This window comes from Camelus ferus, chromosome X (assembly GCF_009834535.1).
Source record: "Camelus ferus isolate YT-003-E chromosome X, BCGSAC_Cfer_1.0, whole genome shotgun sequence".
Lineage (NCBI taxonomy): Eukaryota > Metazoa > Chordata > Mammalia > Artiodactyla > Camelidae > Camelus > Camelus ferus.
This window is the reverse complement of record NC_045732.1, coordinates 8,519,231-8,535,756: the sequence shown is the minus strand read 5'-3', so window position 1 is coordinate 8,535,756 and position 16,526 is coordinate 8,519,231. Positions and strand designations below refer to the sequence as shown.

The 16,526-nt window shown below is 41.0% G+C and overlaps 1 protein-coding gene across 3 annotated transcripts in view; it reads left to right on the top strand.

The window, feature by feature from the left end:
- NLGN4X (neuroligin 4 X-linked) overlaps positions 1-6,911 on the top strand; it is a 270,570-nt gene extending 263,659 nt beyond the window's left edge. For 2 of the 3 annotated variants that reach the window (XM_032475307.1, XM_032475310.1), the window contains one exon: positions 3,144-6,911. In XM_032475307.1, coding sequence (XP_032331198.1) covers positions 3,144-3,993 — 850 coding nt within the window. In that variant the 3' untranslated portion in view covers positions 3,994-6,911. The remainder of the gene's footprint in view (positions 1-3,143) is intronic. The other variant, XM_032475308.1, reaches the window with a different exon arrangement.
- The last annotated feature ends 9,615 nt before the right edge of the window (positions 6,912-16,526 follow it).

The window sequence follows — 16,526 nt, the reverse complement described above, 5'->3', positions numbered from 1 at the left end:
TACTATATACATTATATAGTGTACTGTATATGCTATGGTATACACAGTATACGTTTTTACCACATATGCTATATATAGTATATAGTATACCGTATATACTGTGGTATACAGTATATTGTCATGCAACGAAGACCATGTGTGGTATATAGTGTACCATATATACTGTGGTATACAGTAAATTTTCATGCAATGTAGATCATATGTAGTATATAGTGTACCATATATACCGTGGTATATGGTGTACTTATATACAGCATATACTATATACATTATATAGGGTACTGTATATGCTATGGTATACAATATATTGTCATACAACATAGACCATGTGTAGTATATACTGTACCATATATACTGTGGTATACTGTGTATTATTATGGAAAATAGACCATGTGTGGTATATAGTGTACCGTATGTACTGTGGTATATGGTATATTGTCATACAGCATAGACCATGTATAGTATATAGTATACCATATATTCTGTGGCATACAGTATATTATTATGCAACATAGACCATGTGTAGTATACAGTGTACCTGATACACTGTGGTATGCAGTATGTTGTCAGGCAGCATAGACCATGTATAGTATATAGTGCACTGTATATACTGTGGCATGTAGTATATTGTTATGAAGCATAGATTATATATAGTGTACAGTGTACTGTATGTACTGTGGTATATGGTGTATTATTATGCAGCATATACTATATATAGTAAAACATATCCTGGTATATAGTACACATTTTACAGTATATACTATATAACGTATATAGCATTCGGCATATACTGTGGCTATAAACAATATATTATTTGTAGTCCTCTCTCCCTAGCCATTTTTTTATTTTTTAATTTTTATGTATTTTAACTTTTTTTACTGAGTTATAGTCATTTTACAATGTTGTGTCAAATTCCAGTGTAGAGCACAATGTTTCAGTTATACATGCACATACATACATTCATTGTCACATTCTCTTTCGCTGTGAGCCACCACAAGATCCTGTATATACTTCCCTGTGCTACACAGTACAATCTTGTTTATCTATTCTACATTTTGAAATCCTAGCCATTTTTTAAAATTAATTTATTTTCCTTAGTTGAGTTACAGTCAGTTTACAACGTTGTGTCAATTTCTGGTGTACAGGACAATTTTCCAGTCATACCTCAATCCCTAGCCATTTTTAAGCGTTCTAATTTGTGCATTGCAGAAAGGAATACCATTTATTGAGCTCTTACTACATGCCAGGAATATTGTCCGTTATTATTTAAGCTTCATCACTTACTTCTTTTCTTTTTTTTAAACATTTTTATTGATTTATAATCATTTTACAATGTTGTGTCAAATTCCAGTGTAGAGCACAATTTTTCAATTATACATGAACATACATATATTCATTGTCACATTTTTTCTCTGTGAGCTACCGTAAGATCTTGTGTATATTTCCCTGTGCTGTACAGTATAATCTTGTTTATCCATTCTACAGTTTTGAAATCCATCACTTACTTCTAATCGCATGATTCTTACCCATTTTATAGATGACGAAGATTAGACTAAGAAAGGCTTAAGAATTTGCTCAAGATTTCACAGCTGTCAAGGAGAGGTACAGAGCCCAGGGTACAGAGATGATTCTGACAGCCTCAGACTGAGGGCTAAAGTCCTTCCTGTAAGCAGATGTTACACCTGTTGGTCAAGGATGCTGTTTGCCTCCTGTACAATGTCTGGGGACGTCTGTAGACTTAAGGTCTTCCGGTAGGACCTCCCGGTCCCCCAGCCATCTGGCATATGAGCAAACAGGCAGTGGCTGGAGGCAGGTTCATAAACATGCTGCCAAGAAGTTGTTACCTGCAAGGTGGAAGTTAGAGCATCCAGAGCAATAAATCTGAGCAAGCCGAGTCTGCACATCATGTCTCAGGGTTTAGTGCTGTCCACTCAGTGACATTTTATCATGCACAATCTGAAATTTTCCAAAACAAAGAAACCTTACAATGAACTCTCTCTTACGCCTCATGTTACCAAGCCTAAAAAAAAAAAAAAAAAAGAAGAAGAAATGAGAATATGGTATCTTTGGGGAGGTGGTTTGTTATCTTAAAAGAGTTGGAGACAAAGATGTTTCAAGTACCATGTTTTATGGAGAATATCCAATTTTGATGGTTCTCACCCTGCCTGTGCCCACTTATGTAAATCAGGAGAAATTCTTACGTGCCAAGCACACTTGACATCTATAAAAACCCTCGATTTCTTGCCTCTTTTGTGGTTCTTCTAACGACCGTAACTTCAGCCTATTGGAAAGCACTACCTTAGCAAACCTCTTCAATTAATAGACTGTGGATTGATCTTTATGAGATTCAGTCTTCAAAAGGTTTTCAAGTATACAGGCGTTTTAAGAATACAAACAAGTGATGCCTATTTCCACTGGTTAACATTTAGTCATTACAAAAGCCAGTTTTTATTTGATTTTTAACATGTAGTTTAGTTGTTATTAGCCATAATATCTGTTTATTTACCAAAGAACATATTCCCAAGCAAGAAAGAGAATGCTCAGATTTTGAACCATAGCCTCTACATCAGAATTGCTCAAACCCAGTGCTGTTGACATGTGTGACCAGATACTTCTTTGCTGTGCAGTGGGGGCTGTCCTGTGCACTGGAGAACATTTAGCATGGACCCTGGACTCTACCATTCTTAGCACCACCCTTCATCTATAATAAACAAAAACATCTCCAGACATTTCCAGATGCCCCGTTGTGGGCATATCACCCCCGGATGAGATTTATGACTCAAAAGGAGTTAAAATTGAAATCCTGAAAATTTTCCAAGACACAATTTATTTTCCTTCTTTATGGTGGAAGATAATTTGATGCATTAAAAAAAAATATATATATAGCAATGTTATGAAAATGCTGCAATGTTGCCATCAGGAGTTATTTTTTTAAATAAAGATAAGAGGAGACTTTAAAGAAATGACAAAATGGTAGCTACGCTGGGATGAAAACAATGTATTTGTAGCTCGTCACCCCTTTGTGCATATCGGTAAACGTGTGAAAGGAACGGATTGTGATTTCATATTACGTTATTAAAATTTACTTGCGAAATGTGAAAGAGTGTGACCTTTCTCTTTCTCTTTCTCCCTTCTGTCCCCAGTGACCCCAATCAGCCTGTTCCTCAGGACACCAAGTTCATTCACACAAAACCCAATCGCTTTGAGGAAGTGGCCTGGTCCAAGTATAACCCCAAAGACCAGCTGTATCTGCATATCGGCCTGAAACCCAGAGTGAGGGACCACTACCGAGCCACGAAAGTGGCCTTCTGGTTGGAACTCGTGCCACACTTGCATAACTTGAATGAGATATTCCAGTACGTCTCCACAACCACAAAGGTTCCTCCTCCGGACATGACGTCCTTCCCCTATGGAACTCGGCGGTCCCCTGCCAAGATATGGCCCACGACCAAACGCCCAGCGATCACGCCCGCCAACAACCCCAAGCACTCCAAGGACCCTCACAAAACGGGGCCCGAGGACACAACCGTCCTCATCGAAACCAAACGGGATTATTCCACTGAACTGAGCGTCACCATCGCCGTGGGGGCGTCCTTGCTTTTCCTCAACATCTTGGCCTTCGCGGCGCTCTACTACAAGAAGGACAAGAGGCGCCACGAGACGCACAGGCGCAACAGTCCCCAGAGGAACACGACGAACGACATCGCCCACATCCAGAACGAGGAGATCATGTCCCTGCAGATGAAGCAGCTGGAGCATGACCACGAGTGCGAGTCCCTGCAGGCTCACGACACGCTGAGGCTCACCTGCCCGCCGGACTACACCCTCACGCTGCGCAGGTCCCCGGATGACATCCCACTGATGACACCAAACACCATCACCATGATTCCCAACACCCTGACGGGGATGCAGCCTTTGCACACGTTCAACACCTTCAGTGGAGGGCAAAACAGTACAAATTTACCCCACGGACATTCGACCACTAGAGTATAGCTTTGCCGTCTCCTTCCCCTCCGCCCCGGGCTCCCCCCCTCAACAACATCGAAGAGAGAAGGAAAGAGGGTAGCAACATGTCCCAGCAAAGAATGTGTTTCATGCCACTGGCTTAGGACAAAAAAAAAAAAAGGCAAAAGGGCATCTCATGTCCTTGCAAAAACCCTCCCCATCCACATATCCCAGTACAACGAGATCAACTACTGACCCTACAAAATGTGAAACGTATACATTGCTGTTACAATACTGCTTTAAGATCGCCGCCACTCCAGCAAACGTTAGTGTGACTACGACATCACCATTTCAAGGACGTGGATCTTTCCAATGTGACCGTAGAAGCTGACACTTCTGGAACTCAGCCAAGGACACACTGTTTCGGTTTTGGGTTTTGTTTTTGTTTTTTTTTTTTTTTAATTACAATCGAAAAACAAATAAATAAAAGTTCTTTACGTGCCATAGAACGAATGGCTCTACTTAAGCGAAGAAAGAGTCTGTGGGCTTTTACCCAGCATACGGAGCTGTAATCGAGAGAGAAGGAAAAGTAGAATTTTATTATTAAAATAAAGGAACTGACTATGCACTTACATACATAGAGTTCTGTGCAAAGAGTTGGTTTGCCAGCCTGAACTATATTTAAGAAACTTTGTAAAAATTTAAAAAAAAAATGTATATAGCTGTGAGTTTAAACAAACCCACACACACAGAGGAAGAAAACAAACAAACAAACACACAAAAAGCTTTTATCGGTGTTTTTCACTTTGAAAGAGCTGTTAGCAAGCTTGTGCTTTCCATTGTGGTCTGTATGTACATAAATATATATATATATATACACATTAGTCATATCGCCTCTGTTTCCTCCAGGACAAAGGAGGATTTTTCTTCTTAATTACTTGTGCTCAAAAAAAAAGACGTGGGGTTTTCTGCTGCGTTTCATTCGTAGGAGAAGGTGGCTTTCCCACAGCGGACCCAGACCGTCTGTGCCACTGGGCCGTCTCCCCTCACGGGCCGAACAAATGCATGCTACGGCGTTCTTAGGAGACCGTTGTGGTTTTTTTTTTTTTTTCAGGAAAACTTTTATTTTGTCTGTGTGTGTGTGTGTGTGTGTGTTAAGGCTTCATGAAGTTGCAACCCCAAGGTGGATCCCCTACGTGGAACGTATTTAAAGCTTGTTGAATCAGAAACACGCACATCCAGAGTGACAGCAGGAAAAAAACAAACAAACAAACAAAAAACCCAGAATACAAATCTCGTTCTGTGGTTCTGGTTCTTTGAATCGGTTTAGGAAGAGTTGCTTCTTCCCGCTCCAGGGTCCTGCCAAAAAAAGCGAAAGAAACCTTGTGTTTGGTGGTGCCACGCTCTGTTGCGTCAATGCAGCTCTGTCCTCCCCGGCAGCTGCAGGAGGGTTTGGCAGCTGAAGGACCTGCTCAGTTTAGCTAATCAGACTGAAGGAAGGCATGTGTCTTTCCTTTCTGTTGAAGCAGGAAGTGCCGTTATTTATCAGTAAGCAGAAGTTTTTGTTTTTTGGGTTTTTTTTTAATTCTTTCTATCATTTATGGGATAAACATATGCTTGTCTGAAACTATTACCTTTTGTGGGTTTGTGTGTCAGTCACCGATCCATACGTAGGACAGACAGAAAACAGACCAGAAGGACAGAACGTGAAAAGTGCTTTGCATCGGTTTCCCGGGGAGCTAGGGACAGCTTCACTGTCAAGACGACACACGGAAATATTTGCCCACTCAAAATTGGTGAGATGGGGACTAGAGATCTGTCTGTCCCTCTGACACTTTGTCAATTTCTCATTGTCCTTTTAATTTTCCTTAAGGACTATTTTGAAAGTGTCCTAAAGTGGAAGGGAAAATTATAATGATAGTCCCTTTATATTTTGTCTTTGAAAAATTTTTGCAACACCAGGAGGTATCCAAAGATATTTGAAGATAATGTCTCTGGGCGTGAGGGTGTGGATCATAAGAACCCAGTCTTAAATTTCCAGGGTGGGCATTCTCCACAAAAATGGTCCAACTTCCTTGTCCCTTTGTTCGATCTTGGATTCATGAACCCGTAACCTAAAACCGTAGCAGAATCTATCGGAGTGTTTGAAAAATGCCCCTTAGGAAAAGACAGTTCTTGCAAATGCACACAGTCAATTCTGTTGCTCATCTTGGTTTAAGTTGGAGAGTGGTTCTCTGTCTGTACATAGGTGAAACATGACGGCCCCAACTTCGCACACAGCGACGCAACAGTTTCTTTTCCTGCAGCTAGCGGTGTCACGGGTAAGACTTCTGCTCACCCTTTTTTTAAAGCTCTTGTCAGGCCATTTCCGCAAGCTCTGCATTACCCCAGCTGAGCTACGACAAACAGGCTCTCATGGAACTGCAAAGGAAGTCATGCTTGGCACCCGTGTGGGTCTGGTATGTTTGTAATGTGAATTCTAGTATTTGTTTAGTATTTCCAATTGTCTTCTGCTAGCAATATGCACAGTAATGTATCAGGCTTGTGACATTTGGATAAGGAAAAAAAAAAGAGTTCTTGTTAAGTGAATAACTTTAGCTTTCACAGATGATTGTGATAAAAAGCAATTTAATACACCTTAAATGGTATCTTATTTCTACATGGAAAGAAGTTATAGAATCTTCATAGAGTTCTATGAGAATAAAATATACTTGCTATCTATTAAAAAAAAAAAAAGAGGAAAAAAATGAGAAAAAAATAAGTTTAAAAAACAAAAAAAAATCTTTCCTAGGCTTTTTTTCTTGACCTTCACAGGCACGCAGGGTTTAATGGTTTCTTGGATTATTATTTTGCGATTTTGTTTTTGATTTTGCCTTAAGTAATGATAGAAGATATATATGGCTGGACACATATGTATAAACTTTTCAGCAGCATTTTTAATAATAAAATATCACAGTATTTTCTAATGCTTTGTGCAAATAATTACGCGTCCATTCTTTATTTTGGAGGTGGCCGATTTTCTTTCTTTGTGTTTCGTTTTGCAGACGTCTCTTTGGTTTTAAAAGCTAAACGATGCCTTGATGTAGGTGTTGAAGGGGAAATGCAGTGGGTGATGGATCTGTTTCTCATGGTGTGTCCTGGTGAACCGTTTTTGTGCCACTGTTAGGGATGTTCAACCGGCCTGACCTGGGAGAAGGGTGTCTTTCGTGGTATAATTCGTGACAAGGGGACGTTCCCTAAAATGGAACCCTTAAGTTTATTGCTCCTACAAATGCTTTTTTTTGTTGTTGTTGCTGGGTTATGAGTTGCGTTTGTTTTCGTGCCTTACGGCTTTCCAACAGAGAGCCTTATCTGGGTAGATCTTCGACAGCAAGGCATTTATTTGAGTAAGACTCGAGAGGCGGAGAATTAGTGCCGTGCCGTGGAGGGCTAATCTGTCCAGTCCTCGCCTGCATCTGGTCCTTCCTAATCTCACAGAACATTCACAGCAGCCCCAAGGGGCAGGCACCTGTGTGGTTTCTGTTTTAAAACTGAACAAGTTTGAGAATCAGAAGTGTCTGGTGTCTGGGTAGCAGCAGAACTGAGATTCAGAGGAAGATAGCGTGTTCAGGACCCAAGCTCTTTGCCCACAAGGGGTGCAGTGAAAATGTCTAACTCAAGTTCAGGGATGCCATGACAATATGAGCTAATGGTCAGATAAAAGGAAGCAGCCAATACTGTGACTGTCTGCTGTATTTGAACTCTGAATTTTTTTTACATGTTGGAGTCAGGTCATTTTCTGAATGTGAGGCACACAGGATATATATATAATCTATCTATCTATATAAAGAATACACATTACATATAAATAATAAAGATTAATAAATATATGTTATATATTCATAATTTTATTATAATAGATGTTCAAATATATTTATAAAGTACAAGAATTTATAATTATATAGATAATGTGAATATATAATACACTATTTTTATCTCACCATGTGAAACATTTATATACATTTATATATAAAATAATATATAGATAATATACCATATATGTGATCTACTATGTAATATATATTTTGTATATTTATTTATAAACATATTACACATATGTATGTATTTATAACATTGTTATCTATTATATATTCTCATGCATACATGGTATCGCATACAAAATGTGTATTACATATATATGTAGATATTTAAATAACTAAATATGTAAGTAACATCTCATAAGTATATAAATAGATATATCTATTTAATGAAAATGCCATTTTCATGGATTTAAAATTGGCTCAATTTTAGGTAGAGGGAAGTGGGTCACTGTTTTTTTCACTCTTTTATGTATTCTTGGCCTTTCTGAATAACGCAAGGACTGAGAAGATTGTACACACTCGTGCGTTCAGTCATGAGAATGTTAACCAAGTCGTGGAGCTGCTGTTAGAAATGAAAGAGGAGGAACCTCTTTCCAGACCAGAACCCCAGGTGCAAGTAGGCATTACAGCCAGGGAAGCAGCAGTAGGTGCTGGAGAGGGGGCCCCCCCCCCAGTGCCGTAGGAGTAGACACACCCCTTTAACCTCACCCGCCAGGAGGGGGCAGCGCTCTGCAGGATGCTACCCCACCCCATGTTTCTCCAAGTATGTGGCGGGGATCCATGCTGACGAATCACTGGTGGTGGATGCTTGGGGGAGGGCAGAACTCCACACCTTTGAAGTGAGAAGACCTAGGAAGTTGGGGGGACCGAGACTTTTGTGTGCGTGTGTGTGTGTGTCCTGGCTGAAAAATAGAAGGTGTCACTAGGAAACAGTGTGAGGAATGAGGGGAACAGCATCTGAGGATAAAATGCCTCAAGTCAATGCTTGTCCTGAATTCAAGCAGCGGGCGCTGAAACGTGGCACAAAAGCGGTGTGAGCACGTTTGTGGTTGCGACCCATCCTTCTCGAGTGTTGCTGTTCCAAGAACGCGCGGGACCCTGGGCTACAGGGCAGACGCTGCCACGGCAGGCGCGCTGTGGGAGGGAGTCTGCACAGTGGTGCCCACCTTGCTGGTTCCCACCTTCCCCTTCACGGTTTTGGGGAGCCAGATTCCAGAGCCTTCACTCCAGAAGCAGATGTGGGGATGATGTGAAGTGGGGTCGAGGGGCTGGGTGCAGTGAAAGCAGCTGAGAAGGCAGGTAGAGTGATCTGCTTGAGAAATTAATTCCTATCATCTTTTCAGCAGTGGTGGGGACAGAGATAGGAGTGAGGGAATAAATTCAAAAAGATAGATAGATAGACGTACAGACAGACAAGATGGATTGGTGGATGGATGGATACATACATACATAGACAGACAGATTGGATGGATGGATGATGCATGGAAAGATGGATAGATAGATGATAGATAGATAGATAGATAGATAGATAGATAGATAGATAGATAGATAGATTAGATGGATGGACAGAGAGACGGATTAGGTAAATAGGTAGATAGGATGGATAGATAGATAGATAAATAGATAGGATGGATGGATGGATGGATGGATCGATCGATAGGTAGATTGAATGGATGGATGGATGGATAGATGGATGCAGGATGGATGGATGGATGGAAAGATGGATGGATAGATAGATAGAAAAAAAATGATAGATCAATCCATCGAGAGACGAAGGGAGAGGAAAGGAGAAACAAGTTTTACAGCTGCATGTTTCAGAACCCATAAAGTGCAACCATCAGAGATAAGCAAGCACATCTTGGTGGAGTTTAGTAATTTACAGGCAAGAACGGTGAGCCCTCTGGGTGAGGAGTTCAGACGGAGTAGCCAAGACTTTGGGGTTAAACTGGGTGGCTTTAGGAGGGCTGAACAGAGCAAGACGTTGTTCTGGATGGGTGGCTCTCGGGATAATTCAACGTCAGTAACTTTTAGCCAGGAAGTGAGGGCAGCAGGGCACGGCTGGAGTTGCTGTGGGCAAGTAAACCATGGAAGTGAAGAGAGTGTGGAATCGTTTTGAGGGACTGCAGACCTGCCTTATTCCTTATCCCAAGCTGTTTGAAGGACGGCCTTCATCGGATGTTATCTTGAATTATTTTTATGCAGTGAGTGTCCACCCCGCTTAGCCATTATCAGGCTAGTTCCTAGCAGTCACATGGCAGAATTGTTCTTTCTTTCCTTCTCTTTCTTTCTTTCTTTCTTTCTTTCTTTCTTTCTTTCTTTCTTCTTTCTCTCTTTCTTTCTCTCTTTCTTTCTCTCTTTCTTTCTCTCTTTCTTTCTCTCTTTCTTTCTCTCTTTCTTTCTCTCTTTCTTTCTCTCTTTCTTTCTTTCTCAGAACTTCCTCCAAACATATTCATCACCTCCTGCCTTCTGGGGTGCCTGATTAGAGAGGAAAAGAAAAAACAAAACAAAACAAAACAAAACAACAAACTAGGTTCTGCTAAGGGAGTAAACGTGAAGGTTTTTCTGCTAAAGAAATGGGTATAGGGAGGAAGGTCTTTTACTATCTACCTTCCCGCAAAGTGACCGTGAGCACATGGGAGCTCCTGGAAGCTGAGAAAAATGTCCAGTGCTCTCCGCTGCGAAAAAGCTCCAGAGGAAAATTATTCTAAACCCCTCACCCCGAAGACCAACACAGAACAGAGCTGGATATAGGAGGCAAGTGGGGAGGTGCATTTCAGGAACCCCAAAACACAACCCTAAAAAATGTCCCCTAAAAAAACCAGGAGTTCAGATGGTGCCTCGTTTCAAATATAAGCATCATTGTGCTTCACTGATAAGGTCAGTCCAATATTATTATCATTATTATCATTATTAATTTATTAACACAGCTTTCAAGCAAATATCTTCGGGCTTTCCATATTATTGGGTTTTAGGGATGATTTTAGCTACTGTGTAGGTAACACTGAAATTACTTTTCTCGAATGATAATGACGGCAAAAATATGTAACATTGGATGAGGATATGCACTGCTTGCAGAGAAACTCTTAGAACAAGTGCTTAGAGTTTTTTTTGTTTTGTTTTTAAGTGTTGGGTCAACCATTTAAAGACCGTTTACAGGTGTACCTTGTTCTCCTGCACAAATAGAGGGTTTGTGGCAACACCGTGTCGGGCAAGTCTGTTTGCGTTGTTTTTCCAACAACATTTACCCGCTTCGTGTCTCCAGGTCACATTTTGCTCATTCTCAGAATATTTCAAACTCTTTTATGATGATCATAGTTCTCACGGTATCTGTGATGAGTGACCTCTGGCGTCACTGCTGGGACGTGCTGAAGGCTCAGATGAGGGCTAGCATTTTTTTTAGCAATAGCTTAAATTTAATGTATATACATCGTGCTTTTAGTTGCAATGCTACTGCAGTAGACTACAGTTACACGCACTGGGACACCAAGTAATTCACGTGACTTGCTTTGCTGTGATACTCACTTCATTGCGGTCGTCTGAAGCTGAACCCACTGTCTCTTCGAAGGATATCTGTACCTGAATTTTAAACCTTTCGAACAGTAATCAAAATGCAGTGTTCTAAGTCAGTTAGATGTATGAAGTCATGTCATCTTTATACCACCCTCCTAGTGTCCATATTTTCATTTGACTGATGGGGACGCAAGTACAGATGAGTGAAAGAATCCGTCAAAGTTGCATTCAGGAAATGAAATAATCAGGGTTTGCAACCCGGTCATTTCGCTCTTGAATGTGAATCACCTATTCTCTATTATCCCTGTTTAGTAGAGAGAAAAAAAAAAAAAAAAGCCCCCTAGACGGATTTTGAAAAATCTAAAAAAAAAAAAATGTCACCATCACTTTGAGAAAACTGATAGCTTTAAAATTTTTAATTCTTTCCATGGAAACGTAACCTCAGCCACCTGGTACTCACACTCCGATGCCATGCGACATGCATATCGGATTTTGCAGAGCACCCGTTTATTTAAAAACACATTGTATCATTTTAACCTATTGTTTTATTTACAATGTTAAGGCTCGTTTTGGGTCGTTAAACATTCGTTATCTCATTTTTGCTGAAATAACATTTCAAGACGCCGACAACGCCTACGTCTGACCTGAGTGGGTGAATACAGAGCATGAAACTTGAATACAGAGCAAGTGAAGGAGACTGGAGAGTCTTAAGGAGGTAGTGTTACACGAGGAAACATTGTAAATAATTTATAACACGCGAGAGGAAGGCTTACCAAATGCCTTATAAAACCCAGCTTTTGAAAGACATGGCATTTGAATGATGGGAGAGCAGAGAGAATCCTGTTCACAGCCTCAGGATTTCATGTGCCTGGCCCCTACCTGTGTGGCCTCAGCACGCACTTTGTATAGTCGGTGGCTATTATAATAACCCCATGAGCCCCAGTGCCCCCCGAGCTATCCCCGTGCACTGCAGGAGGAACCCCACACCCTAGATGTATGCAATGTCAAAACAAACAAACAAACAAACAAAAAACCCAGAACCCTTTGTTATCTGATTGCGATGCAGTCACCAATCCCACACATCCGTTTTAGAAGTTCCTTCCATCCTCTGGCCATTGGAAAAGGATGCAGATCCTGGCTGAAACCAGATCCCAGGTCCTAAAAACAAAACAAAACAAAACAAAACAAAACAACCTACTTTTGTTGATTGTTGAATTTGTCATTTAGGAAGTGTAATTTCACCTCGAATAGCTTTCATCTATTGCTGTGTGATATTTTCCACTCTGCCTCTCCCTACATCTGAAACTCACGTTTCTATGAGCAGGCACAATTCTAAGAGAAAAAAATTGTAAGGATCTGTGGTCGCCTTTCACAACCTTGAGCCACCTTTTTATTCTAGACCTGAAAGTAACCATCACATAACAAGATTTCACCCTATTCTTCCAAATTGTTTTCAATCACATTTATTTTTTTAATTGAAATACAGTCAGTTACAGTGTGTCCACTTCTGGTGTACAGCACAATGTCCCAGTCATGCGTATACATACATATATTTGTTTTCACATTCTTCTTCATTAAAGGTTATTACAAGACATTGAGTATAGTTCCCTGAAGAAATTTGTTTTTTAATGTATTTTTGTATATAGTGGCTAACATTTGCAAATCTCAAACTCCCAAATTTATCCCTTCCCACCTCCTTTCCCCAGTAAGCATAAGATTGTTCACTATGTCTGCGAATCTGTTTCTGTTTTGTAGATGAGTTCATTAATGTCCTCTTTTTTTTTCTTTTTTAGATTCTGCATATGAGTGACATTATATGGTATTTTTCTTTCCCCTTCTGACTTACTTCACTTAGAATAACAATCTCTAGGTCCATCCATGTTGCTGCAATTGGCATTATTTTATTCCTTTTTATGGCTGAGTAGTATTCCATTGTATAAATATACCATAACTTCTTTATCCAGTCATCTGTCGATGGACTTTTTCAATCACATTTAAGTGTGTCCTACATACCAGCAGAAAGAAGGCATGCAGTAACTTTTCAAGTATGTCTCTTTGTTAGTTTCCAGGCATATATGTATTTTTTATATATTATATATATATATATAAAATAAATTATGCAAGGTGGGGAGCTAATGTTTTATATTTTGAATTCATTATCAGGATGATCAGGATAAAAATAATTTATATCATGTTTGCAAAGAGTATGCAAAAACATGTGAGGGTTGGAGGATCTGTGTGTGCTAGAAAAACACACTAAAATGCCCTCTGTTAAAAAAAAAAAAAAAAGAGTAGATGACTCTTATTGTTCAAAATAGCCCCTGGAAGCATTATTGCAGTAGGATGCTAATGAGAGAAGTGGAGAATTTTGACTTCTCTGATCTGATGTGGAAGAAATGGTCCCCAAATTATGCCATCTTTACGGGTGCTGAGTGTCCAGAATTGGAGGAAATGTGACCTTCAGTTGTGGTCCATGAAAATTAAATCTCACGTGGACCTTTGTCCTCAAAGGAGTTTTGAACCCTTGCATTTATGGCAAAAATAATTTAACAGAAGGAGTGTCCACTTGGGAGCCAAAATTGCTAAAATGTGTGAATACTTGTTTATAACAAAAAGTCACAGGGCACCTTATATTTTGCCATCTCATATACCATAATGTACTTTATTGCTCATTTACGTTGAGGGAAATGTTGGAGCCACATAAATGCAGTATTTCTACAAATAAGCATCAGAAATTGACTTTCACTATATAACTCCGCCTACAGTTAATATAAGCAAAGGCCACGGTAAGCCCTGTGGCAAATAAACAGTGTGTGATCGGAGCCCACGGTACCGTTCTTCACCCGAGGTGGGGGGGGCGGGGGCGGGCAACCCCTCGCTACATGTCCATACAGCTGTACGCTGTAGCAACTGTCTCGGACTCAGTAAAATTTGGGACAACCATTCAATTCCATGCATGACTTAAGTTATTTCTCTTATTTCCCTTAATAGAGAGTCAAACTTTTTAAATGTTTATTCCTCCCTTCCCCCCACCCCCACACATGGGTTTAATCCCCAGGACCTCCTCTAAAAATAAATAAATAGACCTAATTACCCTCCCATCAAAAAATAAATGAATAAAGAAAATTTTAAAAAAGAAAAGCAGAAAAGGAACCCAGAGTGAGCATGTTTGAAATACATGAGGGCAAAGAGACTGAACGATGTTGCGCTAGGACCATGACAGTAGCAAGAAAGTCAAGTGCAAGATTTGGGGGAAGACTAGTGAGCCAGGGAGGAAGCTATGGGGCAAAGCAGAGAGAGGAGGGGTTCTGCAAAGGGAGCACTGCTGACTGAACCTTCCCGTTCCAGGTGCTGTCTGTTTTCCTTTATGACAATCCTCATCGGTTGCGTCTCATTCTGATGGGTCTCCCATCCTTGCTATAACATCACGGGTCAAAGATAGACGCACAAACGTTCCTCATGACTCAGACACCGTTTTCGGTGTTCGTAGACTCCCCGACCCCTCCCTCACCTGCAGCCCTGTCTCCCTGTCGCGTGATGGCCAAGGGCCTTGCTAGGGTTACCGTGAGTTCTGACGCTGCTTGCGGGGAGAGTGGAAATCAGAAATAAGTGGCCAACAGTGGTCCTTTTCCCTTTCAAGTCAGGTACCACTCTTTCCCTTAGAGTATCTTAAAAGGATTCTTCTGGCTGAATATTCCATTTTCGTAAAAGCTAAACCTACGTTTCTGCTCTGTTTCCCATCCCTTCCCTTCATCCTACAACATCCGATTTCACATAGCATCCACCTTTGCACTTCATTCTGAGCTGTCATAACAGAACCACCTCAGGGGGTAGTTTTAGGTGCGGCACACGCCTACGTTGGTCACGAACCCTATTCTCTGTTATGCTAAATTTGTAATGACTGGTCCGTAAGACCAGGGGTGCGTCGAAATGACAGGGAAGGAGGGTAGCTCTGCCCACTCTGCTTTACAACAACAAGTCCAGTTTGCACCGGCGAGGCCACTTCTGCCAGCCGGATGAGTCAGATTGGAAACGACCTTTAACTTATGGCGCTCATCTTGTGTCAACAGCCTTACGAAAAGAAGTGTGTGGAAGGGAAAAGGGAACGTACTTTGTGATCAGAAGAAACATCTCTTAGACTTTAATTAGGAAAAAAAAAAGAAAAGAAACATGTATTGTTGCCAGCGTATTACGAAGAAGATACAGTAGTTATGGTTGGGTGTTGAAATGATATGAAATAAGTTTTCTCCGTAGAATCTGGTTGTGCAGAAATGTCTCTTTTTACGGCAGGTGTTTTCAGTCTAAACCAGCGGCTAGCCTCTCCCCTTCCGTATGGATGGTGGGGACGGTGTGATCTGTGGTGAACCAACACGGGGGGAAAAAAGAGGAAAGAAAGGCCCTTCCCAGCAGCTCCTCACTGCTGTCTTAGTGAGCCTTTAGCTGTCGGGGGAACGACCTTCCCGCCTAAGATGAGGACCTCAGATGCTGTGTTTCTTGCTTGGGCTGGGTGGTCACCCTGGCCGTGGTCTCATCTGTCTTTGTTAAGACAGACTTGCAGAAAAAAGTCCACGGCCAGACGCTTCCTGGCAGGACTCTAAAGAAAGGCAGCAATTTGAGGGCGTGCAATTTTTTTTATGATCAGTGCGCCATCACAAGGGATGCATCAACAAGAAAATCAAAAGCCGTCTTCCTGGGGGGAGGGTATAGCTCAAGGGGTAGAGCGCATGCTTAGCACGCACGAGGTCCTGGGTTCAATCCCCCGTACCTCCTCTAAAAATAAATAAACCGAATTACGTCCCCCTCGCCACCACAATAAAATAATTAAATAATACAATAATACAATAATACATAAATAAATAAATTGTTTTAAAAAGCCGTCTTCCTGTATCACCACTGGGAGGAATCCACACTCAGCCTCCCAAGGGAAAGACTCAGAGCTTTGTGCTAAGGAAGCCCTTTACGTTAACCTGCAAGGCATGTGGCTAGTAAGAGGGAAGCAGCCTGGAGCATGTCACAGTGCGTGAAGGCAGCCGGGAAGAGAAAGAAAAATACCATATAATATCACTTATATGTGGAATATTGGGGGAAAAAAAGACAAATGAACTTATTTACAAAAATGAAACAGACCCACAGACATAGAAAATAAACCCACGGTTACCAGAGGGGAAGGGGGCGGGAAGAGATACACTGGGAGATCCAGATTTGCAGATA